The sequence below is a fragment of the Oryzias melastigma genome, linkage group LG8, assembly GCF_002922805.2.
Source record: "Oryzias melastigma strain HK-1 linkage group LG8, ASM292280v2, whole genome shotgun sequence".
In the NCBI taxonomy this organism is placed as follows: domain Eukaryota; kingdom Metazoa; phylum Chordata; class Actinopteri; order Beloniformes; family Adrianichthyidae; genus Oryzias; species Oryzias melastigma.
In genome coordinates, this window is record NC_050519.1 from 4319376 (window position 1) to 4337415 (window position 18040).

At 41.2% G+C, this 18040-nt stretch overlaps 2 protein-coding genes across 5 annotated transcripts; both read left to right on the forward strand.

The window, feature by feature from the left end:
• Positions 1 to 203: 203 nt before the first annotated feature.
• On the forward strand, positions 204 to 10539 carry ubtf (upstream binding transcription factor). 4 transcript variants are annotated; one of them, XM_024271537.2, is made up of 21 exons: positions 204 to 955; positions 3088 to 3136; positions 3232 to 3404; positions 3495 to 3578; positions 3654 to 3809; positions 3885 to 3949; positions 4023 to 4149; positions 4222 to 4332; positions 4400 to 4533; positions 4610 to 4751; positions 4830 to 4871; positions 4955 to 5065; positions 6702 to 6857; positions 6944 to 7090; positions 7164 to 7274; positions 7348 to 7439; positions 7526 to 7715; positions 7790 to 7837; positions 7912 to 7965; positions 8039 to 8146; positions 8234 to 10539. In XM_024271537.2, exons 2-21 carry the CDS (start codon positions 3100 to 3102, stop codon positions 8378 to 8380), a joined length of 2235 nt encoding a protein of 744 aa, XP_024127305.1. In that variant the 5' UTR covers positions 204 to 955; positions 3088 to 3099; the 3' UTR covers positions 8381 to 10539. The 4 variants fall into 4 exon arrangements, with proteins under 4 accessions (XP_024127305.1, XP_024127306.1, XP_024127307.1 ...); XM_024271538.2 differs by lacking the exon at positions 204 to 955 and adding an exon at positions 990 to 1244; XM_024271539.2 differs by lacking the exon at positions 204 to 955 and adding an exon at positions 1273 to 1602 and having other exon boundaries at positions 8237 to 10539.
• A 522-nt stretch (positions 10540 to 11061) lies between these two features.
• On the forward strand, positions 11062 to 17869 carry atxn7l3 (ataxin 7-like 3). The gene is made up of 14 exons (XM_024271698.2): positions 11062 to 11323; positions 11871 to 11913; positions 12014 to 12113; positions 12192 to 12324; positions 12406 to 12577; positions 12649 to 12746; positions 12821 to 12843; positions 12925 to 12970; positions 13733 to 13770; positions 13858 to 13926; positions 14016 to 14059; positions 14461 to 14532; positions 16514 to 16650; positions 16726 to 17869. Exons 3-14 carry the CDS (start codon positions 12063 to 12065, stop codon positions 16926 to 16928), a joined length of 1086 nt encoding a protein of 361 aa, XP_024127466.1. The 5' UTR covers positions 11062 to 11323; positions 11871 to 11913; positions 12014 to 12062; the 3' UTR covers positions 16929 to 17869.
• The last annotated feature ends 171 nt before the right edge of the window (positions 17870 to 18040 follow it).

An 18040-nucleotide genomic window follows, 5' to 3' on the forward strand; every position in this document is an offset into this window, starting at 1 on the left:
TTAAAATGAAGAGATTGGTCTAAATGTGATATATTTTAGGTCAAGTTCTGTTTTTTTTTTTTTTTTTTTTTACTACAGATATTTATTTTCTTTAAATACAATAAGAAAAAGTAGGAATTATGTATTGAACCCAAGATATTTAATACTTAATGTGAAAGTTTTTACACAAAACAAAAAAATATATATGTTCAATGATGACATTGCGTTCTTCATAACTTGTGTGTCCTTTAAATTGTCTGCATTTGTGTTTTTTTGCAGTAAAGCTGAAATTTTCAGCAGCAAGTGAACGCAACACGGTAAAGCGAGTCATTTGTTTTCGCTGAATGGAGCCGGCCGGATTGGACGGCGGGGGGTTCCGCCCACAAACACACAAGGTGGGAGTTGGAAAAAGAAAAAAAGAAAAAGAAAAACACGCCGGGCTAAAATGAAGCTGTCAAAGCAGCGCTTAAAATGCAGTAAAAGAAGGTTTGGAGCAAAAGGGAGGCGGAAAGGGCGCAGACAGGAGCTGGAGGGAACCACTGTCACTGGAGGGGACATCTCAGATAAATGCGTCAGATACTCAAAAAATATATATATTTGATCCAATTATATGAGTTTATTTAATAGTTTTATAAAACTATACGATCAGAGGAGTAGTGACATATTCAATGAAATCAACATTTATTTGATAAAAGTGGAGCAAACTTCGGATGGGGAGAAAAGTGTCCTCGGTTGTGTTCAGAGTCCGCGGCGCAGCCTCGGAAACATGTCTGTGTCGGCGTAGCGAAATGGTTGGATGGAGGGAGGATGGCTGCTGCGCGTTGAGTGGAGGGAGAGGGAGACAGCGCGTGAGATGGAGGCGGGGGAAGGACCATCTCTGCGGGGACTGGAGCCCGGGACCGACGGCGCAGTGCTGGCTGTCGTTCAACCCTCCCCTTCTTCCTCCACAGCGACTCCGAGCCTCGCGACCAGACAGGTAAGCCGACGCAGCCGCCGCTGCGTTTCACAACCCCACAAAAGGACGGAATAAACAAACCGCGTTCTAAAGTCCACGAAACGACTCAACACTTTCCGTCCTTTTTCTTCTTCGCTCGCGCTCCTCTTTGAAGTCACGAGATAAACCGACTGCGAGAGAAAGGCGACGGACGAGGTCGGCCATAGCCGTGTTTGTTGTCCTCGGAGCGGGGAGGAATCTGCACAAGAACCGGAGGCTTAAACCAGGAAAATTGTTCAAAAAATTACACCCAGCGAGCCCCACATTCAAAGTATGTGAAACGAAAGTGAGCTATTTTCGGTGTGACTGTGTGTTCTGCATGGGGGAATGCGCTGGTTTCCGCGCGGAGACCTCCACGCGGCTGTTGTCGGAATAGCTAGCCGCCTCTCTCGTTCAGCCATCAGGGATCTCGGTTTAATATCTCACCGTGCAGAGACTCGCCCTCCCTCTCCCCCTCTCTCTCTCACTGACTAGCCCAGAACCGCCGACGACCGAGCTCGGAAAACCCGCCTTCCCGTGCTCGCTTATGCGCTTTTTGGATCGAGGGGGTAAAGGCAGTCTGCGACGCCCTGGCTTTAGGTCGAAGCTCCGTCTTCGGTGTGTGCAGTGCGCCATTGGACCTCGTCACGGTAGGTTTTCCTCGTCGCGCTGGGGCTGAAGCATGGCGGACCCGGAGAGGCTGCTCAGTTTCGGCCGTTAACGGGCTTCCTTTTGAGCCATTTGTTTCACACGAACGCCGTTAGACGCTTTATGGACGCTTCCGAAACTGCAAAAACGCAACAATTAAAAAAAATATATATATATAATAACTAAACAACTAAAGTAAGTCACCTAAAAATACATGTTTCGCCGTTTTTTTTCTTATTTTCTAGTTACTCAAGTTTACATAAAAAACAAGAAATGTTGTTTTATTGACTTGTATTTTGACGAATTTCTTGGTAAACTTAATTTAAAGCTACGATTAAGTAAAATTGTAAAAAGAAAAAAAATCCGTAAAAATCCAGTTTTTTTAATGCGGGTCTCCTATTCTCAGCTGCCAGGGAGCTCAACATTTCATGGGGCGAGTATAAATACAGAGCTGTTCGAAATAAGATCACTGAGCGACATTAAATAGTCCTTGTTTGTGCTTAGTTTAGACTTTTAGGTCGGTTTTTGTTCGATTTTGCCCCCACTTTGCTTTAAATCGGGTAAAATCGAAGTGTTTTTTTCGTCGTTTCTCAAAGCTAGGTCACACGGTTGAGCTGGCTCCATCAAGGACAAGCCGAACAACAAGCGTCCGCCATCATTGGAGCGCTGTTCGGCTACGCCTAGCTGACGAAGGCTCTAGATTTTCCTCTAAAATTCCACCGTGAACTCGATTAAACTGACCCCAAAATACATTTTATTCACTTTAGTTAAACGCTGCGTCGAAATTCCTCGCCTTTATCTTTTAAAAAGCTAAAAAAAAAAGACAATCGGGTTGTGATGGCGGAGCTACATCCGAAGGGTGATGAGGCGTCTCCGCCGAATGGCGCACTTGGCTGCAGTGCTTCCAAGCCACCATTCCTGCCTCTCCGAGACCGAAAGCAGATCCCCCCAGTCCGTGGTCAGCTGGTCGCCTACAGCTGCCTGTCCGTCCACGTCCATTCGCTTCCTCCCTCCTGTGGATCCTCCCCAACCTCCGCTCCGACACCAAATCCTCCATTACCGACCGGAGCGAGGGGGAAAATGGTCGCTCCCGCGGCGTCCGTGATAGTTTTGTTGTGGAATAAGGACAGTACTAATTCGCTAAATTCCGGTTGGCGAAATTTTTTTCGCTCCACCGGGAGTCCTGTTGTCGCCGCAGCTATTTGCGCCAGTTGAAGCCCTCCGCAGCGTTATTTGAGATTTGAAGCCGTCACAAGCAATAGCCTATGTCTCAGCATGCAGCGTAAACGTTTTAGGGGCGGTGTGATGAACATAAACCATTATGTAGAGGCACATTTGAATTCTACCATCACTTTTACCATTTATATAAGTGAGAATCACCTATAATTATATTGATATTTAATTTGAAACAAATATAATTTCATGTTTTATTAAAAAATATTATTGTCAGTTTTTATTTCTTATTATTTCCTTCTTATATGTTGAAGGCATATTAACAAATGAATGGAGAAATGGAGGCAACAGCCCAAGATCAAGGTGATTTATCTAAGAATTTCAATAAAATACACTTTTATTGCCCTTTTACTATTTCCTGAAGAGTTTTATGACTTTTCTTATAAAATATGTCACAGTGTGGGCGCAGGAAGACCTCCTAAGACTGCTGGAGGCCATGAAGGTGGCCCTGCCACAGAAAGACTTGACAAAATACAAAACGTCAGAGTCCCACCTGGACTGGCAGAAGGTGGCTTTCAACTCCTACACGGCAGAGATGTGCCGGCTGAAGTGGCTGGAAGTCTCAAAGGAGGTGAACCTTTTCAACTCTTCGATTGACTTCCAATAGACGCCAAATTTTGTGCTTTATTTTTTAGCCTTATTGTGTTTTTTCTGCTGATAGATTCGTAAGTTTAGAACTCTGACGGAGCTGATAGTTGATGCTCAAGATTACATCAAGAATCCCTATAAAGGCAAGAAAATTAAGGTGAGTTGTGTCACACGAATACTGAAGAAATATTAATGATTGAGGTTTAAGACTTTTTTTTTCATCCATGAACAGAAGCATCCCGATTTCCCCAAGAAGCCCTTGACTCCATACTTTCGGTTCTTCATGGAGAAGAGGGCCAAATATGCAAAGCTGCATCCCGAAATGAGCAATTTGGATCTGACAAAGATCCTTTCCAAGAAATACAGGGAATTACCAGACAAAAAGAAGGTCGGTTGAACATAAAAGTTGCTGCTTTCACATTAAACTGTATTTCTGAAATGTCTCTTCTTTCACTGAATGCAGAAAAAATATGTTGAAGATTTCCTTCGAGACAAAGAGGCGTTTGTGCAGAGCATGATGAAATTCAGGTGAGATGAGCTCTGTCTTCACTAGCGGTTATTGAAGTGACAGATTTGGAGGTTAACTGTGGTTTCCAAATAGGGAAGAGCATCCGGATCTTGTGGAGACGATTACCAAGAAAGGTTCAAATGTCCCAGAAAAACCCAAGACGCCGCAGCAGCTTTGGTACAACCATGAAAAGAAGGCCTTCCTAAAGACACGCCCTGATGTAAGTATAAGAAATGCTTTGTCTTCTAGAATAGAATTTGTTCCTTTATATTTTTTCATTTTCCGACACCAGGCGACCACCAAAGATATTAAGGACAGTCTTGGCAAACAGTGGACACAGCTGCCTGATAAAAAGCGACTAAAGTGGATCTCTAAGTCTCTGGAGCAGCAGAAAGTGTATGAGGTGAGAGTTGGTGATGCTGAACCGCAGCCCGGCTCGAGTCTTTTGTGTTGACTCTGGGCGTTTGCAGGAAACGATGCGGGGGTACATCCAGCAGCACCCGGAGCTGAACATGACTCAGGAAGATTACGTCAAGTCCATCCTGACTAAGGCCGAGCGCCACCTGAAGGACAAATCCGACGGCCGACCCGACAAGCCTCCTCCGTGAGTCACAGCAGCCCCTACGTTTCTTTAAATTAGGGAGTAAAATCTGGTAATACGTTCTGTGAATCCCCTGTAGAAACGGCTACTCCATGTTCTGCGCGGAGCTCATGTCCAGCATGAAGGACGTCCCCAGCACAGAGCGCATGATGATGTGCAGCCAGAGGTGGAAGCTGCTGAAGCAAAACGAGAAGGACGCCTACCAGAAACGCTGTGAACAGGTTCGTATTCAGGCGGTCGCACCGCTGGACAGCGAAGAGTCAGTTTAGTCTGACGTGTTAAATCTGTTTGTTTTTCAGAGGAAGAAGGAGTATGAGATTGAAATGAACAGATTTCTCAGTGTAAGTCCTGCGCTCATTTGCTAAAAAACAGTTCTCTGCTCATTCTGTTTGATGCTCATGCATTTTGGATTCTCTGTTGGCAGTCTTTATCAGAGGAGGAGCAGCGGCGAGTGCTGGGGGAGGAGAAAGTGGGCTTTAAGAGAGGAGGTCGAGCCAACAGTCCTGCCACGAAAAAACAAGCCTCCAAAGCAAAGGTGAGGCGAACGACACAAGTTTGGACCACTACTCTGAACCATTCAGGTGTTTTTCTCATTTTCATAAAAGACAGCATTTGTCAGCGTTACAAATTAAAACAATAAGTTGCATCACCTGCGATGATGCTAGTGTGAATGCTTTTTTATGACTTAAATATGAACTAAACTCCAAATTAGCCCCCAAAAATTAGCTTGTTGCTTAAATACTAACCAAACTCCAAAATAGCTTCAAATTCCTCAGTAAACTAAATTAGTTAAAAACGTTAGCTTATTACTAAAACAGAAGCTAAACTCCAAATTAGCCTAAAAAATCTCAGTAGATCACAAAGGTTGTGTCCGAATCCCCCCCCCTCTAATCCCTATATAGTGCTTTCTATAGTGCATTAGCCATCTTTCAGTGCTCTCCGAGTTTACCAATTCCAAAATCGAGTGCACGGGAAATTTCCCAGAAGTCTTTGCAAAAAGCTAGCTTACATTGATGATCACTAGATTAGCGGATTTAAACCACAATGCATTGCGGTCGAACAATTTCGAACAAATAATCGTGTTTAAATGTAATTTTTGAATAAACCATCCACATTTTCACCATCAGAACACAGTGGAGTCATAAGTAAAGGTCGTGAAATGTTCGTTTTTATTCGTTTAATCGATGACGTCATATCCGGTCTATAGAAAAACAAAAGAAAAATAGTGAGCAATGTTGTCTGAATTACCTTTAAAAAAGGTAATTCGGATACTAAAATAGTTTTTTAGTAGTTGGGGGGTTAGGTGGGGAATTCGGACAAAGCCAAATTACCCTAAAACGTTAGCATGTTGCTAAAATATTAGCTAAACTCCAACTTTTTTGAAAATTACTATAAAGCTTTAAAGCATAGCCCTTGAATATATTTAAAGGCTTGTTGCTAATCTACTTAAATTTTGGAAATTTGAAGACTTTCTCATTCATTTCCTATGGGGCATATTTTGCTCAATATTTCAAAAACTATGAAGTTTATGAATACTAAAAATACAAGCAGTAATGTCGAAACAAGAAGAACGTTTTGGTTCCAAAATTGCTGAAATCGCTGAAAGTGTGATTGAGTTTTTATGTGCCAAAGGCGTACGGAAAGGAGCAGGAGAATCACTATAGTTTTTTTTTATTAGCAAAACATAGGAGAATTAGTATTTAATGCACTTAAAAAAAAAAGCTATGAACTAGGCCTGCACGATAAATTGCAAATTTACAGATATCGCAATATCGACAATATGCATATTGCAAAAGATGGCATAAACTGCAATAAATGGTTACCTCGAGTGTTTAGCTGCAACAAAATCATTGCAGCTGGAAGTATTGAACAATTAAATGAAGCCTATTACACATTTGACCAATCGGATTAACCCGTCAGGTCGTTGACCAATCAATGGAGCCCTTTTATGTTAGATCCCTGCTCTTATGTAGACGAGCGTTTAATGTTAGGATGCCTTTTATTTGTTAAAACTGTTGCAGTGAAACGAAAATTATATATTTAGTTGTTTTTAGTCTGTTCATGTATCACAAGTCATGTCGTGATTTCAGTATCGCAAGTTTTCTTCACATCGTTCAGCCCTGTGGTGAACTATTCTTAAGTTTCCTGTTTATATCAACCTCATTCGACAGGCCAATCCGGAGAAACCCAAAAGGCCCATTTCTGCCATGTTCATATTTGCTGAGGAGAAGCGTCAGAAGCTGCAGCAGGAGAGGCCTGACCTCTCAGACAGCGAGGTCACCAGATACCTGGCGCGGATGTGGAACGACCTGCCAGATAAGAAGAAGGTAAGCAGCTCAGTGAAGGAAAAAGTTACGACTGAAAGCATCCGGGAGACATTTTTTTAATAAATGTTGAATATTTCCTGATTTAGGAGAAGTATAAACGCCTGGAATTAGTCTTGAAAGCGGAATCGGAGAAGAAGGAGAAGGAGGATCGAAGTCGTCTTCCAGATCCACCCAAGACTGCTCAGGACATTTGGCAGCAGAGTGTAATCGGAGACTACCTTGCCAGATTTAAGGTAAATCGACTGGGAGGACTTGGATGATCCATGTGGTTCCTCGCAAGTGGATTTAACAAACTCTGCTTTGCAGAATGACCGTCCCAAGGCACAAAAAGCCATGGAGGGAGCCTGGAGCACCATGGAGAAGAAGGAGAAGATCATGTGGATCAAAAAGGCAGCAGAGGACCAGAAGAGATACGAGGTAAGAACATGTCTTCATTAAATCCGCCGTGCGTCTGCAAGACTTATGGAAACTAACCCCTGCTCTTTAAAAGAGAGACCTGTGCGAGATGCGCTCTCCTGCCGCCGCCGCCATCGCCTCAGGGAAGAAAATGAAGTTTGAGGGTGAACCCAAGAAGCCGCCCTCGTAAGATCCTCCCGTCCTTTCATCCTTCCCCGCTGTTCAGTCCAGATCACAACGTTTACGCGCTCTGTTGTGTCTTTTGACCGCAGAAATGGATATCAGAAGTTTTCTCAGGAGATGCTCTCCAACGGGGAGCTCAACCACCTTCCGATGAAAGAGCGGATGGCCGAGATCGGCAGCCGGTGGCAGAGGTTACCCCTGAAGGACAAGGATCGCTACAAGAAGATTGCCGAGGAGAAGCAGAGGCAGTACAAAGTCCTGCTGGAGCAGTGGCTCGCTGTAAGAACTCCTGCACATCCGCTTGTTATGAAGTGACACAAAAACATTCCTGCCTGACTTTGGTTCTTCCACAGAGTCTGTCTACTCAAGAAAGAAACGTCTACAAAGAATATATATCACAAGTAAGTTTTCCTCTGTCGAGGAACTTTGTAGTTTTCTTTTGTCGATTTCTGACACGATTCTGTCATTTTTCCAGAAACGGAGAAACCCTTCTAAACCCGGCGGCCCCTTAGTGAAGTTTAAGAAATCTGTGAGTGCCAAAAGCGTGGCCGCATTTCCTGTGGTGACGGTTCGTCCTCAGCTAAAAATCTGCTCTCCTACAGGACACTGAAGAGGAGGAAGATGATGATGATGACGACGATGACGACGAGCAGGAGAAAGCTTCGTCTGAGGGAGACTCGTCCAGCGATGATGAAGATGATGACGATGACGTGAGCGACATTTCTCTCGGATCAAACCCGGCGCTGGCAGACATTAAGATGTTCTGACTTCTTTATGTTCGCTGATTCTGTTTAAAGAAGGAGGGAGACGACGACGACGATGATGATGACGATGATGACGACGACGATGATGACGATGACGAGGCAGAAGACAAGGAGAACAAGTCGGAGGACAGCAGCAGCGAGTCAAACTCTGCCGGCTCGTCGGACTCGGATTCAGACTAAAACGGAGCCGGCGTCGCCGCGGAAGGAACTGAGCAGCGCTGAGCTGAGCCAAGAGTCCAGGGAGCTCTGCCACTGTGCCAACCCTGCTCTCCTCTCACCACTAGAGGGAGCCACTGTACCGCTTTCTCCATCCCGCATCCATTTTATGTTGGTCAGAATCAGAACCCACGGAAGGACCCTCCCTCCGAACTCACTCTTTCCCCTCAGGTGTCTGACAGCACTGGTCGACTCGCTGCCGATTAGCCAAAAAAAAAACAGCATTCCACTGCTTTGGTGAGGTCATGGACGTTCCTGTTCCTGATCTTCACGGTTCTTTTGAGGACTGTGGGTAATTCCCAACCCTCCCACGTTTCTTTGAGTTCTCCGGTTTAAAGACGGGCAGCATGTCTCGGTTAACACGGAACAGTGGATCGCATTTAGGAGACGGGAAGGGGGGAGGCGCTGAAAAATTGCACTCTTCAGAATGTTTCTTTTAATAGTTTTTCTCGTTGTTTGGGTCTCTGTTCTTAAGTTGTGTTAGCTTTTATAGTTTGGTTCTGACAGAGGTGGTATTTCTTTCAGGAAAAAAAAAAGTCAAGCCATGATGAATGTCCTTGCTGGAAAACTTCAGATCCTTTCACTAAACACGGAGTCTTTAAACCCGCCACAGACGATAGGTGCTTTCAGACCAGGAGTTTTAGCTTCTGAGGAATATTTTTTAACATTTTTTTTCCCTCTTTGCTTACGTCTTTTCAACATTAGAATCAAACTGTTAATCCCACATCACCAAAACTGGCTGTTACACAAATCAAGACGTTAATGTAAACAATACACCCTTACTGTTGTGTTTCAGATTTAATGAAACATCGAGGAGTGCTGCTGCTAGAAGTGAAGCCCAATGCAACTTTATTTATTTGTTTTTATCTTCCTATTCGTTTTTCTGTTGGGGTTCCTTTCAGGAGAGAGCAGAGCTGTCCTTCAGCCACAGCTTTTTAAACTGTTACGTCTGATCGCACCTATCAAGTCCAGGTGGATGTAAATATTAGCTGTAATAAACCAGATTTAAATTGTTTTCAGCCTCTAAGTCTGGCATAAAAAATGTTTGAAGCCCTTACTGTAATCACCTCCGGTTGAGGATTTTGTGTCACTTTTACAGATGTTGAAGGTTATTTGCAAATTTTTTTCTTCCCTAAACACAAAAGTCTTTGATTTTCTTGTGTCTTCAACTAAATCATCCGTAGAAACTGGCGTATTAGCAGCTCTTTACATCCACTCTGTTGCATAAGTCGTAAACTCCTCCGATGAGTCAACGGTAATTCTTCAGCTGAAGTTATCTCTTTAAAAGTATTTAAATCTGATGCTATTTCTCAAACTGTCCATTTTTATTTTAAAGACTTTGGCTTTATGAGTTTCTGTCTCCAGCTTATCCAAAAAAAAAAAAAAAAAGTGTGCACTTATTGTAAATCTGTCCTGAGTTTGTGCACGCTTGCACAGATCTCTGTTAGGATGTGTGTTTCTTTGCTTTAATGTGTGCTGTTATGTTGGACCCCGTGACGGGACTGCAGCGTGCACGTATGTTTGTGCCCGAGCGGGACATCACACCAACACCATGAATGTAGATATTCCTCAACTATTTTTTTTTGACATTTTCTCGTCCAAAGGTCTTTACTGTCGAGTCACCAATTACTCGAGTCATTTGTTCGTCATGGATGATTGTGACCACAACGAATCTCATCACTGACAAACAAAACCAGCGCGGACTATTGAACAACCTGGAAGAGGGAAAGGGAAAAGAACACGTGGAGCTCTGTGAAAGGGATTCGCAGAACTGATTTTGCCAGTGGACTTGGAGTACAAAAATATGTAATTTTTTCCTGTAAATACAGTTTTTGTATCGAGTGCTTATTATTTTGTTAGTACTTTGATTTTTGGAAACCCTCATCTGTGATATTGGAAGCCGGTGAGTCTTTCACTCATCGGGAAGAATCTTTGGTTAAATCCACCCGTTTATTTTTTGTTCCTCTGCCAGCTGTTGGTTTCTAGAGTTCTCTATAACAGCAAAGCTTTACAAGTTTGTACTGCTGACCATTTGACAGAATTTGATGTTTTATATAGCTGAGGGTGTTCTTATGTCCTTGTAGTTCAAGTATTTGAGCAAATAAACAACAAAAGCTTGAAAATTATGCATTTTTTTATTGAGCTGGGTAAACATCTATGTAGCATTCAATCATGTAACTAAGTATTCTTACTTTTTTTTAAAACTATATATTCAAGGATGTACAGACCTAAAACTCAATTTATGCAATTTTAAAGTTGAGTTTTTAAACTACTACAAATTTCACTCACTTTTAACTTAAACTATTCCACATTAAATCAACTTATAGCATCTAAATAAGGGAATTTTTGTTTAAAAGGTATGGAAAACAGCCCAGAAGTTAATTGTAAAATCTACATAGAAAGGTTCCAGTCAAGCGAAATATTAAGACCGGAAGTACATGTTTATGCCTTCAGAACAATGCTATTTTTGTAAAAATATTTTTTTAATAAAGTTTCCCTTTTAAATAAATACAGCACAGTTGCCAAATTGATATATTTAAAGAGCTTTTAAGTAAATATGAATAAAAGCACTGCAGTTTTTAATTACTGAACCAATGCCATTTTACCACCCAAGGCTTTTATTTTTTTAAGGCATACCCGGAAGTTCTTCCGTTAGGTTTCATTTTTACTCCGCTTAAAGCTGTCGGCCTGCTCGATGTCAAGCGGGTTTCTAACGTCAGTTAAGCTAACCTCCACCTGCGACAGCTCTGACTTCAGGCAGCAAAACCATAAAACCGTAAACAATAACGATGGCTGCGGCTTAAGGACAAGCATCCCGCCTGCGTGTTCCATCCGGACCGAACCGGTTATGTTGCTTCCTTCAGAGAAACCGCCTGCTTCAGGCTGAGTTGTTGTTGGCATGACCGGGTAAGAAGAGGAAACAGTATTTCGCTCTCATTCTGATGCTATTTCGTGTCGCTATTTTATTTGTTTTTATCATAAATTCTATTTTTTTGTGTCACTTTTGGGTAATTTTGTGACAAACTAGGAAACACATATTTGTGTTCTGTATGAAGGCAATACAAACTTGTACTTATTTTTATATTAATAATTCATTTTTGTGCTCAAGCTAATTTAGCTGTAAATAAAAACAAGATGGATTTTCAGCCTTCCAATTTTAAGTATATTAAGTACAAATAAAATCAAATTTATCAGATTAAATAATATTACAAAATGATAGTTTAAAACAACATCAAAGCTAATGACACCACCTGATTATGGTTAAAAAGAGGGAATTAAAAAAAAAAAAGAAACTGCATGGGTTTATTGTATTATTTCAGGCTGAGCTACCATGTAGTATTTAGCATCCAACTTACTAATATTATATGGAGTTTTCTCATTAAAATCCTTCTTCATCGTCAGTTTTTTGGTTGGAGATCCGTCATCCTGCTTTCTGTTTCCTTCTGTTCACCAGGATGAAGAATATTTTTCTACAAGACTTAATATTTAAAGAAAAGGTAATCCCCCCCACATCTATAAATTAAATTTTCTTATTTCCAATAAAACACATCATTCTTTATGAAAACAATTGTTGAACTTTTATTTTGAAATTTTAAGGACACCAGCTTATTACCTCCATATCAAGATTTCCAGGACAGATTTTCAAATGAAAATGGAGGATATGCCCCTCTCAGGCCCAGACAACACCAAGCTGGAGGTGAGGCACAAACACATTTGATGTTAACAATAATCTTGGATAGTGGCACTTGTTTTTCAGACTCTTGTTTGTTGGCAGGCCTTGGTGAACGACATCTACTCTGAACTGGTGGAAGATGCTTGTTTGGGCCTGTGTTTCGAGGTGCACCGCGCAGTGAAGCAGGGCTACTTCTTCCTGGATGAAACAGACCAAGAAAGCATGAAAGAATTTGGTTTGTCTCGTTCTGTCCTATTTATTCCATTTGTTAATCATTTTCTGTGTTTGCTTAACATTTTATGTTTCTGTGTTTCAGAAATTGTGGACCAACCAGGTGTGGACATCTTTGGACAGGTGTACAATCAGTGGAAGAACAAAGAGTGCGAATGTCCCAACTGTAAAAGATTGATAGCGGCGTCTCGCTTTGCTCCTCACTTGGAGAAATGTCTCGGCATGGGACGCAACAGCAGCCGCATCGCCAACCGCAGGTCAGTCAGCGGTGACCCTTTGAGACGTGCGTCAGATTAGATTTACATTGTTCCTCTACGTTTTTCACCAGACTGGCTAGCAACAACAACATGAGCAAATCAGAGAGCGATCAGGAAGACAACGACGACCTCAACGACAACGACTGGTCGTACGGAGCCGAAAAAAGAGGTGAGCATAGAAAAGTCAACATTTGGACTCTAATTCATAACAAACACATGTTGAGCACATTTCTTTTTTTTCAGCAAAGAAAAGAAAATCCGACAAGGTATTGATTTGTTCAACTTTTGACAGTTTGTGTTTATTTTACTTGTATAGTTTCATTAAAATAATAGATTTTTCTCTGCAGAGTCAAACTTCCCCAAGAAGATCCAAAACTCTGAAACACAAAAATGGTTAGTGGGTCAGAAACTTGTTTTTGACATGTTAGGAGAAACACAAAATATTAAAAATATGTTGGGTTTTTCCATAGATAAACAAAATAAATAGAATATGATAAACTTTTTAGTGGTCCCGCAACAGATATTTTGATTAAAGTACCATTTGGTTCAATTTAATTCAATTTCTTTTGAGAATATATAATTTCATTAAAATTGTGTTCTTTTAATTTCTTATTTTGGTTAGATTTTTTGTTTATGTCATCTTTAGATGGACCGAGTGCTCTACAGTTGCAGTTTCAGCAATTTTTTTGGTTTGTTTTTGTAAAAATATGGAGTCAGTGAATGCACCGATTTTGATTGGTCCTTTGGTGTTAGCCCCGCCCCAACGCGCAACAACGGGGCCAAAAGTTTTGTAACTGAAAATTTCAGAGTTGGAAAAAAAAAAGATTTGAAAGTGGAAAAAAAAAGTTTTGAAATTGAAATTTTCAGTTTTGAAAACTAAAAAACAGAACATTTGGAGCTGAAAATAATACATTTTATTTTAGAATAGGAAAACGTTTTGGACATTTTACATTTTTTTTTGGCCAAACACCAATATTTTTTTGAGTTTCAAATATTTATATTTGAAATAGCGCAGTGAAACGTTTTCATTTTTATGTATTTTTTACTTAAAACTGCTTATTGGGCTTTTCAAAATAAGAGTTCATAGTCATTCCAATGGGATTTAACACAAATTTTCAGTGTTGTGAATGAAAATGTCTGTATTTTTTCCTCCAGGTGAGCTTGGGAGCGGCATCAGTGCAGATCCTTACAAGGTGACCGCCTTCATTGTTAAAAGTTTTTTTAGTGTGGATTTTTTTTAATTCTGTGCACCGAACTGATTAGAGTTCTCTCCATTTCAGTACAACTACAACGCTGGCATCAATTATGAGATGTTGGGTCCTGATGAAGTCCAATCCTTTCTAACTACAGTGAGCAGCTTTCATGGCAGGAAGAAGTCATTTCAGTTGAAGTTGTTTGTTGACATTAATGTATCGTGTCTGTGTGTTTTCTTTCACAGCAGTGTGGGGTCATATCGGAACACACAAAGAAGATGTGTACAAGGTAGTTACTTTAGAGGATTTTCTAACGTTGTTTTATCAAACTCACCCTGAACTTGAAGATTTCGTTTTCTCCCTTCAGCTGATTTCCGTTCAGAACTGAACTAAATTCTTCTTCTAAGAGACAAACATGTTAGACCCAGACAGCTCTAGTCACTGACCAAACTTTGGGATTGGTCATTGATTGGCTCCCAGCGGTCCGTCCCACCTCCTGCATGCGGGGAAGCGTCTCATCATGCCGACTTTCACCTCCTCTGTGATCCAGATCTCCTCATAAAATACGGGTTGATGCACTTCTGTTTGATGGTTTTTCTTTGGAAGCAATGAGGAGACTTGTTGGCGTCATGAGAAGCCCCCGCGGTGACGCCTGTCGGGGTCATGTAATGCCACCTTGTGTCCCTCCAGGTCTCAGCGATGTCCTCAGCACACAGACGAGCAGAGGATGGCCGTCAGGGTGTTCCTCCTGGGGCCGTCCGCGTGAGTGTGCCCCCCCTTCACCTAACGATCCACTGCAGTAAAGCGGAGGATCAACCACTCCGTCATCTCCTTTTTTACTGTAAAGGCCGGTTTATACTTCATCGTATCGATCGTGTTCCGACCACAATCATGCAGTTTAGTTCATGCTAATTCTGCACTCACACCGGACGCGATTCGAGCGACAAAGGTGTGGATTTTCAAGGTTAAAATATACAACAACAAATAAAAGCCTTCAATTATTCTTTTGAAAAGCTTCAATCATATAGTGAAAAACATAAAATACTTCAATGTGATCCGTGGGAGACGTCTCTAGATTATCAAAGAGCGCGTGGATCTGGAGCGATCGAGCGCACTATGCTAGCAAGCAAGTGAGGTCTGTCCGCCAGTTTTATCTTTATTTGGCCTCTCGTGTTTTAACGCGGGACAGAAATTCTTCAAACTGGGCCACCGATAGACTGAAGCAACAATGATCCGGTGAACCCAGACGCAACATTGTGCTTGCCGGTGCCTCTGTAGAGCTCTCTAAAACATATAAACCCAAGCTACTCGGTCATCATCATCCATGTTTCCATGATGTCCAGAAAAACTTTGGCAGTTGTTCCTCCCACATGTGGCAGGAGCATCAGACATCTTTTAGGACAATTTGACATGCAGCAAATCATGAATTGCGTCCGGTGTGAACGCAGCTTAAAGTTGTCCAGGTTGCATCTCGCTGCGAAAACTGCGATAAATGTCCGAGTGCCGTTGATACTTTTCACCGATGATGTGATTGTCTCAATATTTTTTTATATACTGATATAAAAGAATCTTTGAGTTTTTTTTCATATGCAATTTTTTCTGAAGATGCTTACATCTATATAAATAAGTTCACAGTTAATTGATGGTGCAGACGAGACAAGTTTTGGTTTTTGTATTTTAAAAGCTTCAACATAGCAAATAACTATGGTTTATGTTGAATAAAAAGTTCAATTTGAAATGATTTACCTCCTGCTCCATATCTTAATCAAATAAAAAAATCAACTGTCCCGGTTAAAAGTTTCAAAAATGTTGAATGCTGTGTTAAATCAGCTCAGTTTTTCTGTCACATATAGAATAAATGTTCTTCTTCAGGTATTGGATGATTCTGAAACCGTCCAAACTGGGTTTTAAGTTCTGATTACTTTAGTTCGGATTAACGCTTCATGAGGAATCTGCTGTCATGTTCCTCAGGGATGAGATGGAAGAGCAGAAATGGTCTGAGTTGTTCTTGAGAAACCTATTCTCAAGTCTTTTCTACGGTGGCCCTGTAGTTCAAATCACAACGAAAAAGCAAAAAAAAAAATTATATTTTAGAAATAAAATCATGATTTGTGACATCAAAAACACATTTCACGAATGAAATGTTAAAAAATGAAGGGACTGTGGGACTTTGGGATTGGATGATGATGTTTGTTTACCTCAACAGAAGATTTTTCTTGAAGCTTCTGAGCACAACCGTTCAATTCAGACGAAATATTTCCCTCTTCTTCAAAACTTAAATGTGATGTCCTTGATACTTACCTTTTCCTGATCCTTTAATTTCTAACATTTCATTTTGATTTTTGGAAATTATTTGTGTTTTTTGAAGCATTTCCTTTATTTCTTTTTTTTTATTTATGTTTTAGTGTCTAAACTTTATTTTTTTATTTCTTAAATGCCGTGTGCTACATCAGAGATGCTACACCGAATTAAATTACATTACTCTGGCCATAACCAGTGTATTTTCACAGTTTAAGAACTGGTTGTTGAGGCATATTACATTTAAAACAATTCAAAAGGGTTATATTTGTTTCGCTTTTTTAATTGTAGTTGTGATGTTTTTGTGTAGATTTGCACTTCAGGGCCTCTGCACTTAAAATGTAAAAACGTGAAGCGGAGACGCTGAATATATTTGGGAATTTGTCTTTAGTGTCACTTCACCTGGTTGAAATCTTCCCGTTTTTCTTATTTTTTTGTGTAACAGGCCCGTTCTGCCCGAGGCGGACTCTGTGGCGGTCCCCGAAAGCTTCGACATTCCCGACGGACAGGCCTTGATGAGCCGGCTGCAGTGGGAGGACTCCCCCGAAATCTCTCCGTCTGACTCGGCCTCCTCCAAAGCAAGTGAGGAGAAGTCCGGAAGTCCTTTCCCAATCAAACGGAGGACGGATAAGGAGCCGGTTTCTGTCTCACTTACAGGCACCAACCACTCGGACTCCAGGAGGCCCAAGAAGAAGAAGCCGCGGCCATCTCTGGGACTGAACAGCGGCGGAGGGATCGGAAGCCTTAGCGGCGGTGGCGGCGGCGGCAGCTCTCAGAGTAATATCAGTTTATCGACCAAAAAAAAGAAGCCCAAACTCACAGCACCTTCCATTTCAAGTATCTACGACGACTTAAACTAGCACGACCCGGTCTGTCTGAGGTTCCTTCAGCAGAATAACCTCAAATCACCGTATTCAAACTAAGACATCCCAGCAGGTTTAATGTGTCTTCACTTAATGAAGACTCGACGAATCAGTTTTAGCCCATCTGAGATTTCCCTGATTGAGTTTTGATCCAAAGAGTGAAACAGAACTCAGAAAAGATCTTTCTTTACTTGATTCTTCATACCCGAAGGTCGACAGATTCAGGCACCAAACAGTCGGTTTCACCAAAAGCGCGACTCACAGCGTCCAGACGAACCCGTCAACATCAGTCAAGTGTTGAAGCTTTTATTGTGAAGCTTTGAAAGGGAGCTGACGTCTTATTTTGACGGGTCGACGAGGCGTTCCATCTTTCCTGTCTTAGTGAGTCGTCACAGAGCGGAGCTGCGGGGATTTTCACATTAAGAGTCTAAAGCGGGACACAGGGTCGTCTTCAGGTTTGTCATATTTTGCGGTGTATTTAGATTTATCTATTATTTGACGGCATGAAAAGCTTCCAGAAACTCTGGCGTTCACTCCAGCTCTCTCTTCCACGCGCAGTTTTCAGTTTGTGCCTCTTGATGCTTTAATTTCCCAGCGTGAAAGTTTTATTACTTTTTTGCACATGTGGTTTTTGAGATTTGTCCTTTATTTTTACAAAACACATCAAAGAATGTGGTCTTTGTAAAAATGTGCCATTTTCAATATTTTACTTTGTTTACAACAGGAAGTTGTTTTGATGCTGCTTTTATAGTGATGTTTAGTTTTGTTTTTTTATGATCCAGCAGTTTTGGGGTGTAAATTTGAGCACAAACAGAATCATGAACCCATTGTCATTCCTATAGATATGTATATATATATATTTTTTGCTTTGCTCATAAAAATGATAATGTTTTTTGGTTCATGGATGTTGAGGTTTGATGTGGTAAATTAAGTGCAGGTCAATATTTTCTGAGGAAAATAGTTTTGCGTTGATGCAGAAGTTCATCTAAATCCGTTTATTTGGCTCAAGAGATCATGTTTTTTTTTTTTCCCTTTCTTCTAAATTAATGTTACGATAAGTTTAAACTTGAACGCCGCACTTAAATAATTCAAACGTTCTCCTAAAACTC